Genomic DNA, 19,342 nt, shown 5'->3' on the forward strand with positions numbered 1-19,342 from the left:
ACTCACAGAAGTAGTAATAATCCATTTACAAATTAAACATAATTAATAGCAATCGTAGAGGTCTGCATGATAGTCGACTAAAGAGATATAAATTGCAATTGTCACAGGATTTGTCAACTGCACAAAAACAAAGCAATTAAAAACTACAAACACATAAGTAGAATGAAACGGCCTAAGGTATCGGGGAAATACCCTTTATTTCCCAAACATCGATCAAGATAAGGTAAATCTGTCGTCTTAGGTTTATGAAGTTATTATTGTGAAAGGTAGAATCGGAAGACACATTTAGAACGGATTACTCATAATAAGTGTTTTGTGATGACAATGTTTACTTTAAGTATGCGATACCGTTGATCGGACTTGCAAAACTACATCAAAACAAGTACTTAAAAACTGAATAAGCTATGTATGACTGTTAACAATGCTGTTTTAAAAAGTTTGGATTGCATGGACATCATGAAGTTTGACTTTGAAGTATTTCATTTTCTTAATTCGAGTATAATGTGAGACAAACAAACATAACAAACAAAATAAAACAAAAAACAAAAATCAACTGGTTCAATTTGATTTTTCAAGAAAGGCTGACGTTGTGACCATGACAGTGCTTTTTGACAATGTTTTTGTGTATAAAAGTGATTATTATCGCGAGGAATATCGCTCCGTTGAGTTCAATCAAGGGCCAGTAAGTTAGAATTGATTCCCTTTTGTCATTTTACAGGACCCTGTATTTGTTTAGAGCAAATTCACTGTCAAAGCTTTAGACATAGTATCTTCCTTGCAGTTCTGTTTGTAATTCTCAATCCGTTCATCAATTATGGTTGACCTGGGCGTTCTGCAACCTTTCGCATTAGGGTGTCGAAGTTGAGGTTATTGCACCAATCGGAGCGGACAAGAGCAATTGTTCCGCATGGTTGCCATTGATGCCCTTGATCCTCATAAAATACAAAAAAACACACGAGATAATTCATAAACAACAGGTATTCCAAGGCTTTCGTATTTGTACCTATCATAATTGACAGACAAAGCCAAACAAAGTGAACAAAATTATTGATAAGATGTCTAGCATGACAATATTGTTTTAATGTTTGTATATATTTATTATTTTTAGCCTGTTTAAAATGAGTTATAACACTGTAATCATCGTGTAGCATTGAAAATGAAAATGAAAAACAACAGAAATAAGCTTAGTAGTCGAGCATATAAACAGAAGCCCGTTTAATTGCACTTGGTAAACGCAAAGGACATAGAACACAAAACAACCAATCACAAACGAGACTCGCGGAACAACACACATTTCAACAAACAACACAGTACGTTTATTGTATAAATAGGTGTGCTTATCAAGGAGTTTTAGGTATCGCCTTGGAACGGTCGGTAAAATATAAATATACTGGGGGTTTCAACCAGTGTAATTGCAACTTGACCGGGCAAATGTAGATGTAGAAAAAAATGAGTACAAATTTGTCTTTACATGAAACTAACAAATGTCGTACACAAAAAAATATATAAAAAAAACAAATACGGAATATTTCATGAAAGCTAATAGTTCGGTGATAGGTAACTGTTTGTATGTCACAGTCACCGTTTATATCTGTCGGTCGTTGGGTTTCAAACAATCTACAGAACCTTCTGTTACTAATTGGCTTACTCCCCACACCAGTTTCCTCTAGTTATTGGACACAATGATGTAAATTACTTGAAAGCCTTCAGGTATTGCATGGACTTATTGAAAGGTGCTTGAAAATATGTAAATATTTGTTGTTTTTTACTATCATTATAAGTCAATTTTTAAAACAGCAAGTCTGCACAGGCACTTTACAACTCAAATTTATGACCATAGCATCTTTTTAGACCTTTCACCAAAAAACGTTGGCTACTTAAACTAAGTAAGCGTTCGACAGAGCGTCCTAAGGTCACACAATAATTCTAAGGTATATCTAGAATTGACATCGTAAAATATATTTCTACGGAATGCATGACCGATACCAGTACACTTTTAGAAATTATATTTCCAAGGTTTGAATACAATATTAGTTTTTCACCAAATATATCATGTCATTTTTTTTTCAAGTCCACCAAATTGAAGAGACTCCTGATTCCAATTCAGGAAATGCATCTTAATTTAAATGGTGATTCTTTGGAATTCGTGCAAAAAAGAAATAATAGAAAGCTATGATAATAATTTTTGAATTCTTTTTGCAAATTTGATATGTGTTTTAAACCTTTTTTTCAATGTCGTTGGTGGTATTAAACTAGATAGTGATCGCCATGCTTGTTGGGGTGCAAATATTCCTAGGTTGCATAACGCCGATTTCCTCATCGCTTATAGCGTCTACCGCCATGTACTTGTTGCTCCTTTCGTGCTTTTATTTATATATTTCCTTTGCTCCGTAGTGTGGCCATTGTTTGGGAATATTCAGGCCCATTGGCAACCAACGTACCAAAGTCAAGATCACTAAGATGCCTTGAATAAATTACATATTGTATCAAGGGTTGAACGTACAGTAAAACTAGAACATTTCGTTAAAATATATTTTGTGGATTATATGGATGAATTAAAACGACAAATTTTATGCATTTTCGCTATTACGCAAGGCTAATGCCCTTTCAAAAAATGAAAAATACACAAATATGAATGCAGTTTTCCATATTTCTGAAACCTGCCAAATTTCTGATTAGTTTCGTCGAAATTATCTACATTCAGAGTATTTAATATTTACTTCTTGGCATTTAGAACATCTGCTGAAAATAAACCTGGCTTAGTATGTATACTATATGTGATGTTTGTGGAGTTTTGTGCTTTTCTACCGGGTGATTTTTATTTTCTATGGCTTTTGGCGTTTACCCAGAGTCATTAAATGGGGTTTATGTTTAAACTTTTGGATACTGAGCTTGTTTCTGTAGTTTTCATATACATATAAGAACTATTTGTTTCATAATTTTGTTTGGCCTGTCCGTTTCTTGAAGATCCGAAAAACGGTGGGTTATTGCGTTAACTCTGGCATTGAATCAATCAAAAATCACCATGCAATATGAAATTATCAAACGATTCCCGAAAGTCATGGTTTGGCATGCCTTAAATCAGCTCATGTCTGGCTGCAGTTTTAAGTCAACTGTGAGAAAAGTGTTAAAGTGTGCACTATGTACATTGAATAATATTGGTATACAATATCTAGTATTTTTCCCTTTTCCCTTTCCACTTTTACAAGGAAAGTGTTTTGTATCACCGATAGTTATTCATTATTTTTTATTTACTAGAAACACACCAGTTACACCAGACTTTGTATTTTAACCAGATTTTAGGATGAAATCAAGGTTATCAAAAATAGAAAAATGGCTTCCGTTCAACAATGATTAATGGATCGTGATGAAAGTTAGTGTTTATGGAGCTTATGTTAGGAGCAAACTTGGGATTCCCTTAGAGGGGTTTAGGGTCACGGTCAGAGTCACTGCTATTAACAGTAAAAAAATGGTTTTCGTCCGATATCTTAGAATTCATGGATTGTTGTAAAGCTGGAGTGTAGATAGCTTATGGGATTGCTTTTGATGAGGGTGTGGTCAAGTTTAAGTTCACTGTTACAAAATAATGAAAAATGGTTTCCAACTAATAAGTAAAGTAAGATTTCATGGATTTGATGAATAGAGATACATGTTTGTGTTTGATTGATTTCTCGAAGGGATACCTTGAGATTGCTTTTAAGAGGTATGCGGTCAGGGTCATGGTCACATTTACTTCAAATGGAGGAAAGAGGTCAATACCTCTGCAACTTACAACATTTACATGGTTTCCGCCAAACAACATTTTTAGAATTGAAGAAAACTTAATTAAAAATTACAGCACTAGATTCATTTTCAGTTACGTCGCTGTTTGTTGAAAATAAAGGTTGCTACTTTTTCTCATTAAAACAGGATATTCATTGGCTAGATTTACTGACTGCCCATACTATAAACCATACCTTCGTCGCATTGCTTTTTTTTTAGTTGTACAATGAAATTGTATCGCCATAAATTGTTTTCAGTTACTTCTCTGTTAGCTGAATATAAAGGTTGCTACTTTCTTCTCATTAAGACAGGAAATTCATTGGCTAGATCTACTGAATGCCCATACTATAAAACATGCCTTCGTCGCATTGCTGCTTTTCTAGTTGTAGAATGAAATTGTATCGCCATAACTTCTTTGTCAAGATTAATTATGTGCTGTAAGATTAATATGGATTTTATTCTTAAAACAACGCTTATTTACTCCATTACCTAAGGTTTTTTGTATATTTGTAGGGGACGTCGGTTGGTAAATATTTGAATACTAACCGGAATTACCTCCATTGAGTTCCTCTCCCGCTGATGGTTCTAAGACTGTAAACGCCAAATTCCCTTAGAAATATAGTTGAATGAATATATGAAATGGCTTTACAATATATTTCGTTTCTGTGTGTTCCCTCAAAGCGTTTTATAATCGCCTATACGGTATATTGCCTGTTTATTCATCCAGCTAAGCATTCGATATAAAGGTAGTACTAATATTGTTCAGTTTAAAATGGATATACATTGGACTATGATCGTAGGGATTTTGATAATCATCGCTTGGTTTTGGTATTTCAATTCAAAAATGAACCGACTAATGCAAGATAGGAACCAACATACTACTTTAGTAAAAAATGACAAGGAACAGCAGACGGAAGAATACGCAGTTAACATGGATCACCAAACAAACGTAGCCACAATAAACAGATATCAACAAACAGAGGTAGCCACCGACAACGACGAAGTGATAACTATTGACAAACATCAACAAACAGAACTAGAGACTATTGACAGAGATCAGCAGACAGATATATGCACGGTGGAACAGACGGTAAAAGCGCAAGGTAATGTGCGGCCATTGCTTGTATAAGTAAGTGTACGATTTGCAACTTAACTGATCTTTCCGTGTCCAGGTTAGCATCCAGGTGCTCATCCCTAGCTCCCTAGCGGTAAGATTAATTGTAAACTAAATGGTCATTTGACTCCAGGTCTGAATTGTGTAAAAGAACAAAAACGGTTGTATTCACAAAGCAAACATCTACATTATAGTTAATAGTGTTACAATTAGCACGATAATATGACTAGCTTTTTTGTGGATAGGAAACCAAAAGAACCATTTACCGTTCCTTGGAAGTAAGCAATACTAGCAAAGACAGACTTCAGGCTTTGGAAAGAACCATTTAAGCTGTGATCTAGAGTCCTTAGCGCCAAATACTAGGCCAACGTCACAGATCAATCATTAATCCTCAAAATTATTTATGTTATCTTAACCAACAGGTTTGGCCGTTGACAGCAGCCTTGTCTGCGCTGTGAAATATGAGTTAGAAAAGGTATGTTGTTTAAGTATATCTTCCTAAGCGTATGCATTTTTTACAACAGCTGTGAGGGATGACCAAAATAACGTTAACATTTTCAAAATAACTAAAATGTTAATTACAAATGTATAGTGATATATGTTATCGTGAATATTCTGATCACAGTCTGAAGATAAAATGAGAAAACTTGATAGACAGGAAATCGTTTATATTTACAATGTTAACACATTCTCGGCAATATCAAATAATTATTCGGACATTTACTTTGAAATATACTATTTTTAAATATCAATTTAATCATTAAAATACTAGGAACTAACATTATTCCTAGTATGTATTTATCAAGAGTTTCGTTAGTGTTCTTATCATTAGTGTAATTAAAGTATAACTTTGTTTATTCAAATGGACTGTTGATATTTTGACTCAAAACGTAATTCCATCGACAACCATAATTACATACATTGTTACTGTTGTATATGACTGGCCTTAGAGACGATAACGCAACATAATCCACATTCCACTATTATCTTATAAAACGATGAGTCAGTTGATTTGACATAAAAGTAACAGTAAAGCGATTGATAAACCAATTAACGTTTGGTTATGAATATTACTCAAATACAAAACAAACATCACAAACAAGAAACATGGAACAACAGCACAAAATTTCACAAACAACACAGTGCATAAATACTATAAAAATACTAGGTGCGTTAATCAAGGATGGTACAGTACCGCCTTGGAACCGTCAGTAAAATGTAAATTTATGGGGGGGGGGGTTAAAGCAGTTCGCGTGCACGACCTTACTCTTATACCAACATTTCAGAATAAAGTAAAATCCTAAAAGTTAAATCTGATCAAGTATGCATTAACTTGAGGAAACTTAATAATAAAACAAAAATAATAAACAAATAGTTGACTCCAAGTACTTCAATGATTAATGATCCCAACTCTATCTGCAGACGAAGGAATACAATTCAGAGCATCTTATGAACAAACTTCTCAAAGATACGATGCAGTAATTGTTTGCAAATATGACCATCAAACTATATCCGCCTTAGTAAATACAAATTTAAGTTTATGTGATCATAAAGTTTCATAATAAAAAGCATCATTGTACTAAACCTGGGAACAACAAAAAACATCATTAAAAATAATTCTACGACATGTATGCGCTAAACCTTTATTCCAAATGATTACCTAAGTAAAATATTAAAAGCAAGAGACGTCACATGCTGGAACATTCCTAGCAAGCCAAACCACAATACGTGTTAAATGAAACAACATTTAAGAGTAACTATTTAATTTGGAGCCACCGCGTGCCGTCTATGAAATATATCTTTAGTTACTATTGATTTTATTTAGATAAGGTGTAGATTGCAGCAAAAATGAATGTTCAGCATATTGTCATACAATTTACTGTTCAACGTAAGATGAGAAGTTCATATGATGTTTTCCACGTAACAGTGTCCACTTCGTTTTCATGTAAATCTGTCATACACGTCTTCTCTACAGTGGTGAGCAAATATTAATGAAGACGTATTTGTATAAACTGAACTATGTATATATATATATATTTACACAGCGCCATGTTTCAAGGATTTTTCCAATATCAATCGAAAGTACAATGACATCCCCAGAAGCCAATGTTTTAATCAATAGCATACAATACGGAAAATTAAACAACCCGCAGGCTAAAACAAGTCGATACACGACAATAAACAGTATTATATTTGGGAAACCGCATTGACATGATCAGTGAATACAAGGTAGAAACTTTCTGGAAAGTTAAACTCGTTACAGGGTGCAACACCTTAAATTGCATCAAACACTTAAAATACATTTTATACTCTATCGATCAGCCCATCTAGCCAAGTTAAGGATCAGACAAGCAAAATATACATTATTCAGACAAAATATCTTTGTATCATCAATATTTCATTCAAGAATTTGAAATAATATAATTAATCAATGATGTCAAATTAAAGTTTTTCTTTAATTTTTATTTCAGTTAGAAAACAGCTCAATGGCTACCGAGTTCTTGGATATAAAAAGGAAAAATGGACATAAAGGTATAGAGGAAAAACTAAATATTTTAGTAAACAATTGGAAGACAACTAAATTGAATATTGCAGTCATTGGGCGAGCTGGTGTTGGAAAGTCTACTTTCATTAACACATTTTTAGGTCAAAAAGTTGCAAAGACAGGGTCTGTCGAAACAACAACCAGATGCAAACCTTATTTCCACCCTAAAAATAACAATATGAGACTGTGGGACGTTCCGGGAGTAGGAACACGTACATTTCCAAGAGAAGACTATCTGCAGAAAATAAACTTCCAAAGTTATGACTTCTTTCTCTTAATGCTAAGCGACAGGGTTTATGAAAACGATTTATGGTTAATGAAGTGCATTTTGAAAATTGAAAAGAAGGCTTACATCATAAGGTCAAAAACAGATGAAGCGATTGCAAATGCACGAAATGATTATCCTGAATGCTCTGAAAAAGAAGTTTACGATATGATAAAAGCTAACCTCGTTAAAGAATTCCTTTCTGAAGACATTCGTGAAACAAACGTATATCTCATAAGTGGACAAGATGACAGCCGCTTTGATTTTAAACTTTTAGTTTCAACACTTTTGCGTGAAACACCTGATTTGAAACGCTGTGCAATGACATTTTCTGTTGCCCCCCTGTCTAATGACATTATAACAGCGAAGGTAGAAGAACTTAAGGCACGAATATATACACAATCATTGGCAGCATCTTTTGGAGCCACAATACCGATACCAGGTGCTGGCATTCTCATACAGGTGAGTTTGTTGTACGAAGAAGCTGATTTCTACAGAAAGCAATTAGGCACAGATGAAGACAGCTTAAACAAGATTGCAGAAAGATTAAAATGCCCTGTCAAAGATCTACAAGTAAAGTTAGACATGAAGATGCATATTATACTTCGTACAAAAGCGGCTTTAATATCCTTCTTAGGGGCAAATGCAGCGACAGAAGGAATTCAATCTGTTTTGAAGCTAGCAATCCCATTAATTGGAAGCCTCATCGCGGCAGGCACAAATTATCCGCTCTGCGTTTATTCATTGAGAAAAATCCTCTCAGAGGTTGAGAAAGAAGCACGAAGCTTAAATGCATATGTAGTAAATTGGATAGAACGTGAAACCCCGGTTTAAATTCTAAATAATTTGGTAATTCAAATCCGATTCATATTTGAGAGAATAACATTTTTTTTAACTTTTAAACACTGTGTGATGGTTTGTTGGCGTGATCGTTATTCTCTGCATATAGAAGTTGTGACTAACCACGACTTGTCTAAATATTTGGTGTGTTAATAGTGTGTTAACGTAATTGTGATCACTTTTAAATTGTGTTTGAGACAATCCTATTTGAAAAATGTTTAAAAGAAGAGATTTCTTAAAATAAAAATGCCAATATATTTCAACAACTGATATTAAATAACACTTTAAATCGTCAAATTAGCTCTTTGTTTTCATATATTGTAGCGAATCTTGGATGAGTTTAGCCCAGTAAAATTGTATGGGAAAACAAGACATAAGAAAGTAGCTTTGCGATTAAGCTATCAGAAATAGCTTATATCTTGTTTGATTACTGAATCGAACTTTCAATGAAGGTATAACATATAAGTTTATTATATATTGCGGAGTTAAGCCGTTGTGTGAAAAATTATGCAATTTATCATCTTACTGCAGTGCTCTGTCAGGGTAAACTCTAAAACGAATAAGTGTTATAGCTTGATTAACATGTTAAACTATAGCCAGTATTTTAGGGTGAAAAATGAACAAAAGTTGAATATGTGAAGGAGAACATATACATGCTAATAAAGTTGTAATGCTATAAACAAATAAAGTTCACTTTTTTTAGTGATTAAATTTGTGTTGTAAGTGTATTAGTTTGATAAGTATATTTCGCTGTAGCAAATATAACTGATATGTCATGTGTGTATGTAATTTAATAAAGATGAACTGTACATATTATGTAAATATTATGTTCCGTTTTTGTTTTGTAATACTTTCTCTACCCGAAAGCCATTTTGGCTTAATCAAGTATAAAAGATGATTTACATAGTCCCAGCCATATTTTATTGGCATAAAATTTATCTTGATAAATGAAAACGTGTCATATATTTTGTTTAAACCGAAACTGCTGAGGTAAGACCATCCAAAATCATAGATATTGTACAAAAATTAACGCATAAATATAACGGTTTCAAAAAAAGAAATGCATACTGTGCAACCTGAAGACCAATGGTAGTTCGCATGTCTTGTTTTGCATTCATATCTTTCCAAATTGAACACCGATGGTCACATTGCAAACTTTCGGACATTTGGAACTCTGATTTGACGTATAATAAAATGGAGCTCCTACCTCTATTTGAATTTAAAAAAAATGAAATCTAAGATATTTCATATTAAAACGACCTCTTTATTTAAATCAGTCACTAGATTCCGGACAAATGCTTAATTTTGCAACAGAATCTGCGATAATAATGTCCAAAGACACAAAATTAAGAGATCAGAATATTCTCGCAATACTTGTTTATATAAATGATTTATTTGAATATTAAAATGAGATTAATGCTCTCATTTATATAACCCTTTTTGATAATGTAATTCGAATCCAATTTGATAAACATAATACCCGGCAAACTAAACCTCGGCATCCAGTTTACCGCTAAAGATGGGCAGGAAGCCGGATAACATAACGTTAAAATCCAGTAAACCTCTGTATGCTCCGATATCTGGCCTACCTGACCTTGGCATATAGTATGCCGCTCAAAATGACCCGGAATCCGGCGTACCAAAAGCTATTAGGTTGCAACCATAAATTACAGATACAACGATTTACAGCTTAATTGGTGACTGGTTTTCGATGAAATCAAAACGAAATTTCTTCAAAATCATATTTATGTTTGTATTCTTAGATATTATCTGTTTTGAATTTGTACAAAACATATAGAAATTTTCATTCTACGAAATTATTTAAATAGGAATATTGCAATCATCAATAATAAAAAAATCGCAAATTATGTTTTTAAGTGTTATTAATTGAACATAAGTCCTTGATCCAAAGTGTATGTTCTTGCGAAACATTTAAGACCTAAATAAACAATAATGCTAACGTTAAAAGAGTGTTCAGATTAAAATGTCAATAAAATATATGTTACTATAGCCAAGGCACATGAGCACCTTCGGAACTACTCACTTTGAAAAAAGAATAATTCCACAAATGGAATTTTGGTGTGTGTTTTTTTTTCTAATGGTTTACGATTTCGGTTGTTATTAGCTTTATTTTTTGGAGGTGTTTAAGCTTTTCTAATTAAGTATTAATGTGAAAAACTACAGAAACAAGCTCAGTAGCCAAACTTTAAACAAAGACACCGTTTAATGGACATGGTAAACGCCAAATACATAGAACACAAAAACAAAAAATCAGAAACAATAAACATGGATCAACAACACAAACTCCACAAACAATACAGTGCATATATATTATGTAAAAAATAGGTAAGTTTATCAAGGATCAAGGATGTTAGGTATCGCCTTGGAACGGTCAGTAAAATGTAAAGTGTATCTTTATAGGCGGGCTAAACAAGTTTAAATGCACAAATCTCACTCATATCCCAACAATCCTGAATAAGGAAAAATCTAAAAAGTGATTTTTTCCGTTGATCCAGTTTGCAAAGACGTGATCTCGAACACTATTTAATATAATATTCTTAAGAAAATTTTCATACATCAACATGAAACACTACATTTTCATGAAGTGATTGTACAGTAAACAAACAAATAAAGTCAACTGAAGTTCAATATGCAGATACAGTGCTGTTACAGATACATCTTTTACTGTTCCGACATAGAAAAAGACCGGGACATACGCTGAAGTTATTTTTGCGTATGCTATCAAAATATAAAATAAAAGAATCATAATAGTATTGTTCTACTGCTATTTTGTCAATGGAAATCCCTCAAACGCCCGATAGTTCTACATGCCAATATTCTAATTAGATAAGTATCCCGTTGGTCGCAGCTTTTGTCAACATAACAGCGATCAACACATGATTAAACATTAATAGAGACGTTTAAAAATCATTGCAGATAAACAAAAGAAATAATTGTTCGTCATTTATATTCAGACTGTTATCATTTAGAAAATACAATACGATATTATTTTTAGTTATGAACTTTACCTAAAAACTTACGTTTGAACCCAATAAGATTTGCTTGCAAAGATATATCTTTAATCATCACTTTGTGTATTGGCTCTTTATGCGGTGACTTTTTTCAATAAATACGCATGGGCGTTCTAATAAAATAAATGATATGGACCGTGCTTAATAACTCAATACTAATTCCAAGATTTTGAAGATACGGATAAATGCAAGCATATTTTTACTGACTGAAGAAACAACTCTACCTTCCATCCACCATTGAAGGATGTTTGGTTAAACCAATATTAATTTCACTATAAAATTCAAGGTAAACATATTTGGAGCAAAATAAATGATATTCGGCGGCATAGACACATGAAACGTAAACAAGTTATACATGTATATCAATACAGCTCAAAACCAGTCGACCATACAGCTTAACACCAACCGACAATCGTATACCAATACAGCTTAACACCAGACGACAATCGTATATCCACACAGCTTAACACCAGTCGACGGCCGTATATACATACAGCTCAACCCCAGTTGACAATAATATAACCATACAGCTCAACCCCAGTTGACAATAGTATAACCATACAGCTCAATCCCAGTTGACAATAGTACAACCATACAGCTCAACCCCAGTTGACGATAGTATAACCATACAGCTCAAGCCCAGTTGACAATTGTATAACCATAAATGTCAACATCAGTCGACAATCATATAACACTGCTCCCTAACACTAGTCGATAATTGTATAACCATACAACCCAACCACAGGCGAAGTCGTATAACCTTACCAGTCAACAATCGTATTAGCTTACAAGTCGACATTTATATTACCATACATCTCAAGAGCAGTCGCCGATCGTATAACTATACACATTAACACCAGTCGACAATTTTATAGAAATACAGCTCAATATTTATATGAAAAAAAATACAAAAATAAGCTCAGTAGCCAAACGTTCAGTGACACAGGGTAAACGCTAAAGACATATAACACAAATACAAAAAAATATGGAACAACATTATAAAACTCCAAAAACAACAGAGTTCATGTATACTTTAGAAAACAATGTTTTTTTTATAAAGGATTGTTAAGTATCGTCTTGGAATAGTCAGTAAAATGTGAATTTCCTGGGTATTTTAACCAGTTTGGGTACACAACTTCACTCCTTTCACAACAATCCTGAATAAAGTTAACACTTGTATAACCTTACAACCCAACAAAAGTCGACAGTCGTATAACCACACACCTTAACACCAGGAGAAATCGTAAAACCATACAGTTAAACACCAGTCGACAATCGTTTAACCATACAGCTCAACACCAGTCGACAATCGTATCACCATATATCTGAACACCAGTTGTCAACCGTAAAACTATACAACTCAACACCAGTCGACAATTGTACAACCATACAACTCAACACCAGTCCACAATTGTATAACCGTACAGCTCAACACCAGTCGACAGTCGTTTAACCATACAACTCAACAACAGTCGACAATAGAATAACCATACAGCTCAACACCTGTCGACAATCGTTTAACCAAACACCTCGACACTAGTCAGCTATTGTGTAACCATTCACCTCAACAATAGTCGACAATCGTATAACCATACACCTCAACACCAGTCGACACTCGTATAACCATTCATCTCAACACCATTCGGCTATTGTATAACGATACACCTCACCACCAGTCGACAATCTTATAACCATGAATCTCAGCACCAATCTACAATCGTATAACCATACACCTCAACACCAGTCGACAATCGTATAACCATTCATCTCAACACCATTCGGCTATTGTATAACGATACACCTCACCACCAGTCGACAATCGTATAACCATTCATCTCAACACCATTCGGCTATTGTATAACGATACACCTCACCACCAGTCGACAATCGTATAACCATACACTTCAACATCAGTCGACACTCGTATAACCATTCATCTCAACACCATTCGGCTATTGTATAACGATACACCTCACCACCAGTCGACAATCTTATAACCATACACCTCAACACTAACCGACAATTGTATAACCATACACGTCAACACCAGTCGACAATCGTATAACCACCTGAACACACTCTTTTGAACATACACGTCAACACCAGTTGCCAATCGCACAACCATACACGCCAACACCAGTCGACAATCGTATAATCAAACATCTCATGTACTACTTTTTGTATAATAACACAACTAAATAGCATTCTACAATCGTATAACCATACAACCCGACAGCAGTCGGCATTTGCATAACCAAACTACTTTGCACTAGTCATAAACCGCTTAAGCATATAACTTATCACGAGGTATCAATCGTATAACAATACAACTCAAAACCAGTCGACAATCGTATAACGATACACCTCAACGCTTGTCCATACTCGTTTAAACATACACCTCAACACCTGTCGACAATCGTATAACCAAACAGCTCAACACTAGTCGACAATTGTATTACCATACATCTTAACACCTTGCGACCATTGTATAACCATTCACCAGTCGAAGTTCGTAAAACCATATATGTCAAGGACAGTCAGCAGTCGTTGAACCATATAACCAAACATAAGTCGGAAATCGTATAACAATACATCCTAAAATCAGTCGACATTCGTATAACAACACAACTCAACACCAGTAGACCATCGTGTAATCATAAACCTCAACAACAGTCGACAATCGTATAACAATACTACTAACACCAATCGACAATCGTATAACCATTCAACCTTACATCAGGCGACAATCGTATAACTAAACAACTCAACACCAGTCGTCAAACGTATAGCCATACATCTCAACACCAGTCGACAATCGTATAACCGTACGACTTGACACCAGTCGAAATTCGTATAACCATACTCCTCAACACCAGTCGATAAAGGTATACCTATATAACTCAACACCAGTCGACAATTGAATAACCATTCACCTCAACACCAGTCGATAAAGGTATACCTATATAACTCAAAACCAGTCGACAATCGTATAACCGTAAGATTCTACCTCAATCGACTGTTCTATGACCATACATCTTAACGCCAGTAGACGACCGTATAACCATGCATCTCAATGCAAGTCGATCGTAAAACCATATAACCCAACAAAAGTCGGCATACGTACTACCATACACCATACCACCTCTTGACAATCGTATAACCATTCATACTGTTTCAAGGAGATATACATATTTATCATTTTTGAAAATATAGCAAGTGATTATGTCAATACAATATGCATAAAGGTGCTCTGAATGACTTACAAATAAGGACAATCAATGACCTTATTGGGTTTTTACCGTGGCCGCTAGTTAGATGCATGCAAAACGGTAGGGTGTTTTTTGACGACCTTATCCGCTTTGTCGTCAGTGACGCTTTATTTGTTTTCCAATAAATACTCTCTGAGTCGTGTGTTGAAATTAACTGGAAGGAACATTGGTCATGATCCATACCTTAATCCGTGTCAAAATGTCATCAAACAAGACCATTTTAACCTCTACTAGAATTCCTACTTAACAAATTTCAACATTGTGATATAATAACTTTTCAAAAAGTCCCCGCAGTCGTGTTCGGAAAATGTTAGTTTCCATAACGTTTGTCAACCGGAAATCACTGAGCAAAACGACAACACATGCGTTAAACAACGCAAAAAGAAAAAAAAACATGAATACATTGACAGGCTGGTCGGTATTAAATATGGTTTTGTTTTGGTATTTTTATTGTAGTCATTCAGTTTATATAAAGCGTTGGTTTCTCCAATAATTATGTTGGATCTCATAAATATTTAGGAGAGTCCTAGTGAATCGCATTTGAACGTATCCGAAAGGTCAACGATCATTGTGCTTTTCTCGCTGGCTAGCAATTTGTCAGTAAAGTGTTTAAACATTTTTAAATGCTGAATTTGACATAATTCCTTTCGATATCACCCGAGCGGTTTTATGGAGACGATCGTTGATCTCTTACAATAACTTAAATCTTTAAAGACCTTTCAGTCCTTTAACTAAAACATTCAGTGACGTTCTGATATAGTATACATCATGTCATGTTCTTGTGAAATATCATCTATGCTAAGGTTAAAAGATAAACCATTAGATTGATCATTGCTCGTTGTATTCAATATTCTGCTGAATGACAAGTTGTATTTGGTTTAAAATGACTAGATCTGTGTTACTTATTCATCGGTGTTGGTTAATTTCACAAATAAATGACAGCATATATATATATATATATATATATATATATATATGACCTGTTTTTTTATGTTAAACCAGTCGACATTTGCATAACCATACACCTTAACACAAGTCGACTATTGCATAACAACACAACTCAAAACAAGTCGACAATTGTATAGCCATGCACCTCCGCACCAAGCCTTTTGCTTATAATCAGTTTACATTCATGCATATGGCAGTTTCATCGTGTCATATAAATTATTATATTTCTGTTTGTTATAATACTGTATGTTTGTCCGTCAGTCCTCCGTTCGTATATGTAAGCATTACAGCGTCATTAATCGTCTGTTGATCGATTTTATCGCTTGCATTTTCAACCTGTTTGCTCTTTAAAGCTACTGTAGTATACCATAGGCCATTTTATTGTAAAGCATTGCCATTTATTGTTGATGTTGTTGATGTATTTTGTGACATGTCAAGTAAGCTTGAAATATTTCATCTCACGTCCTATAAACGTAACAGTTGTATTTGTATTTCTTGACTAGACTGTTGAAGAATTATTGTTTTTTTTTAAATGTCTTGTTTCTCTTTCAACACAGGCAATACGTTCTTCTAAAAGTTCATACAGTTAAATTAAAAAGGCATGTTGTTAGAAACCGACCGAATTATTTAACATGTTCCTATATCTTGAACTTTTCTCACAACTTATGTTAATAAAAAAATTATACTGTCAGTCAGTTGTATCTTGTCGAACGGACCAAAGGATCGATGATTAGTAATTAGTTTATTGTTGAGCTAAACTAAACAATATATTTGATTTTAAAACATGTTCATTATTAAAACTGTTTGTGTATATCAAGTATCTATTTTATAGAATAAATTGACAAGATCTTTGTTCTATTTCAAAACGGTTTGAATTAAGTATTGATCGTACCTATTCATTATTCAACAGTGCTTCTATTGAAATGTGTTTATTTAAGTTGTTTTGTCTGTCACAAAATAAAATGCATTTGGTAAGCAAAATATGAACGTCATTGGATATGATGAATAGCTCAATGGAGGTTTATCATTTAAGAACTGTTTACAAATATAATCATAAATTACGAGTAGTTCAAACTGCACACCATGGTATAATTTATCTTCCGTGATTTTGCTATATCAAGTTGATCTGTAAAACATTTGAAAAGGACACTTCTGAAGTTATGTGATACTTCGGCTGGTTGACGGTTATCTTAAACGTCGCAAAAAAACTCACACAAATAATAAATTCCAGCAAAACTTTTACGCCATTTTTTTGGTTTTCAGTGTGTTTTTAATTTCGCATGAGGCGAAATAGAGGCAGACGAAAACGTACAAACTCATTTAACTGATTTATATATGTTATTTCAGTATATTTGTTTTATCCTACAAACAAGTCAGATGTCAGTTTATCAAGACAAATGCCTGAAAGTGCTTAGAATGCAACGTTCAAGATCTCAGAAAAAAGAAGAAAGAAACATTTGTTACCGTAAGTTATCAGTAAGTTATTGTATATGGTATGTATGTTGTTGTTTCGCCTTCAAATCACGACAGAAAGATAGGAACTGCTTTGTCCAGCGTCCTCGTCCATGTCGTCGGTGTCTGATAGTTTGGTCGATAAAGATACGTTCAGAGAAAATTGTGAAAGTTAACAGGTAGGAAGAATGGTTATGGTCCGTAGAAGATCCTCACATCATGCTGTTTTTGCTTTCTTGTCAGAAGGTCGTCAAGCAACTTCACTTAAAACATGATTCAAGGTTAAAGTGACATTAACTTGAAACTTTATTCAAAATTAAAGTGAGATTTACTTAAAAAAATGATTCAAAATTCATTTACTTGACACATGATGGAATCTACGTGCATGCAACACATCTGAATCGCCGACTTTTTGTCTCTGGTGCTTAAAGCCTAGACGGCAATTTCAATCTCCATACACATGGAACCATATGAATTCATTGTGTTTCGGAATTAAAAGTATACATGATACATATGTAGTGGGTGGGTGTACTACGAAACCACTCAACGTAAGAGTATTTGTTAATAAGGGCGTGTGCAATAAAGCGGGAAAAGGGGAGAAGGGTATTATGAACCAATCAATCACCCTCATAAATATAGATTAACTCGCATAACCAGTATTTACGCTCGGACGCACTCGGACATCGACGGACATTGACAAACAGTAACGCAAAGAGAACAATTACCACGTAGCACGACACTAAACACGACGAGACAACAAATACACGAACAATACGAGACATTATACGATATAGAACCATACCAAACACACAAACGGATAAAAAACGGAAATATGCACATCGCTACATACTCCCCCTCCTGGTTGGAATGTGCCCTACATTCAGGAAACATACCTTCCGGGTAATGAGAGTAAATAATTTGTCTCAAGATAGTAAAATATGGCAAGGTATCAATATTTAGCCTCAATAATAGTGTATTCAAATAATATAACGAGTAGAGTAAAGTCTCATAATATATAACAAAGGCTTAAGTACTGTATATAAAAAGAAAACAAAGGATGTGGCAAACACAATAGAGTAAATCTGAAACAGATACTACTGTTAATACATATAAATCACACAGGGCAGCAGTCGCTTCGCAATAAAAATGCCTGTAACGTAATACAAAGCAACATTATAATTGGTTAAACAATAGTACACATATTTAGAATAATAAAACTACTAATAATGCTACAAAAACTACGTAAAATGCTATCCTGACAGCAGTACAACACATACATACATAAGCCTACCTGGTACGTAATGGAGGCCACAAAAGGCAAATATGATTATCTTTACAAACTTATACAATTACATGCAAACAGTTTTAAGGATAGTATTTGCAAACACGTATTGAATGCACATGTAATATACAAAATACAAACTTGTTTAAGACCAGAACCTTGGTTATTTTTCAGTTTGCAAGAAACAAAAAAGCCATTGAATTGAATAAACCACTTTTCTATTTTTCAAACTTCAGTTCCTGACAATATTGCAAATGTACACATTTAACTAATTTGGTCATTGGTATCGTGATCCTGCCATTTGATAAATCCCAATGTCCATTGTTTAGAATGCGTTATAGATCCTTTTTCTTAAGCTATTGTTTCATTGGCGGTGGTAACGATTTTTTTATTGTAAGAGTTCACCTAAGCAATAATGTCATATACCATGTAATTTAGCATTTAAGCGTGTTGTTGGTCATATATAATTTTCTGTAGACTGCAATTCTCATATGCATTTTCAATTAAAAAAACAAGAGGTAATGAATGCGACCCGTTTCTGTGAATAATTACATATACGCCTATTTGCATATTGCATACAGTCTTTATAAATACAAAAATAACATTTAATTCTTTATGAGACTTATGTTAGAAGAACTATATCAACATTAGTTTAGCTCAAGATCTTAGGTTCTTTTATAAGTCTAACATGTATACCATTCATTTATTCAGCAAATAAAACCATGATGCAAAAAGTTAAAGGGCACCGTGAAATATCCTAATTTGAAAACAAATGTATAAATAGGCCACGGATGCCTCAATATGCTGTTTTTGTCACAACGGCTTGGGCTATT

General features: G+C 34.0%; 1 protein-coding gene across 1 annotated transcript; it reads left to right on the forward strand.

Annotated features, from left to right (window-relative positions):
• Positions 1-9,351, forward strand: LOC128242801 (T-cell-specific guanine nucleotide triphosphate-binding protein 2-like). The gene is made up of 4 exons (XM_052960133.1): positions 1-682; positions 4,276-4,865; positions 5,299-5,351; positions 7,348-9,351. Exons 2-4 carry the CDS (start codon positions 4,535-4,537, stop codon positions 8,518-8,520), a joined length of 1,557 nt encoding a protein of 518 aa, XP_052816093.1. The 5' UTR covers positions 1-682; positions 4,276-4,534; the 3' UTR covers positions 8,521-9,351.
• The last annotated feature ends 9,991 nt before the right edge of the window (positions 9,352-19,342 follow it).

Source organism: Mya arenaria, chromosome 8 (genome assembly GCF_026914265.1).
Source record: "Mya arenaria isolate MELC-2E11 chromosome 8, ASM2691426v1".
Lineage (NCBI taxonomy): Eukaryota > Metazoa > Mollusca > Bivalvia > Myida > Myidae > Mya > Mya arenaria.

What these genes read in the sequence shown, in the direction of transcription:
- LOC128242801 (XM_052960133.1), top strand. Translation starts at nt 4,535, where the DNA reads ATGGATATACATTGGACTATGATCGTAGGGATTTTGATAATCATCGCT. An exon ending in ACAGACGGTAAAAGCGCAAG is followed by an intron (nt 4,866 to 5,298) that starts GTAATGTGCGGC and finishes CTTAACCAACAG; the next exon opens with GTTTGGCCGTTGACAGCAGC. An exon ending in TGAAATATGAGTTAGAAAAG is followed by an intron (nt 5,352 to 7,347) that starts GTATGTTGTTTA and finishes TTTTTATTTCAG; the next exon opens with TTAGAAAACAGCTCAATGGC.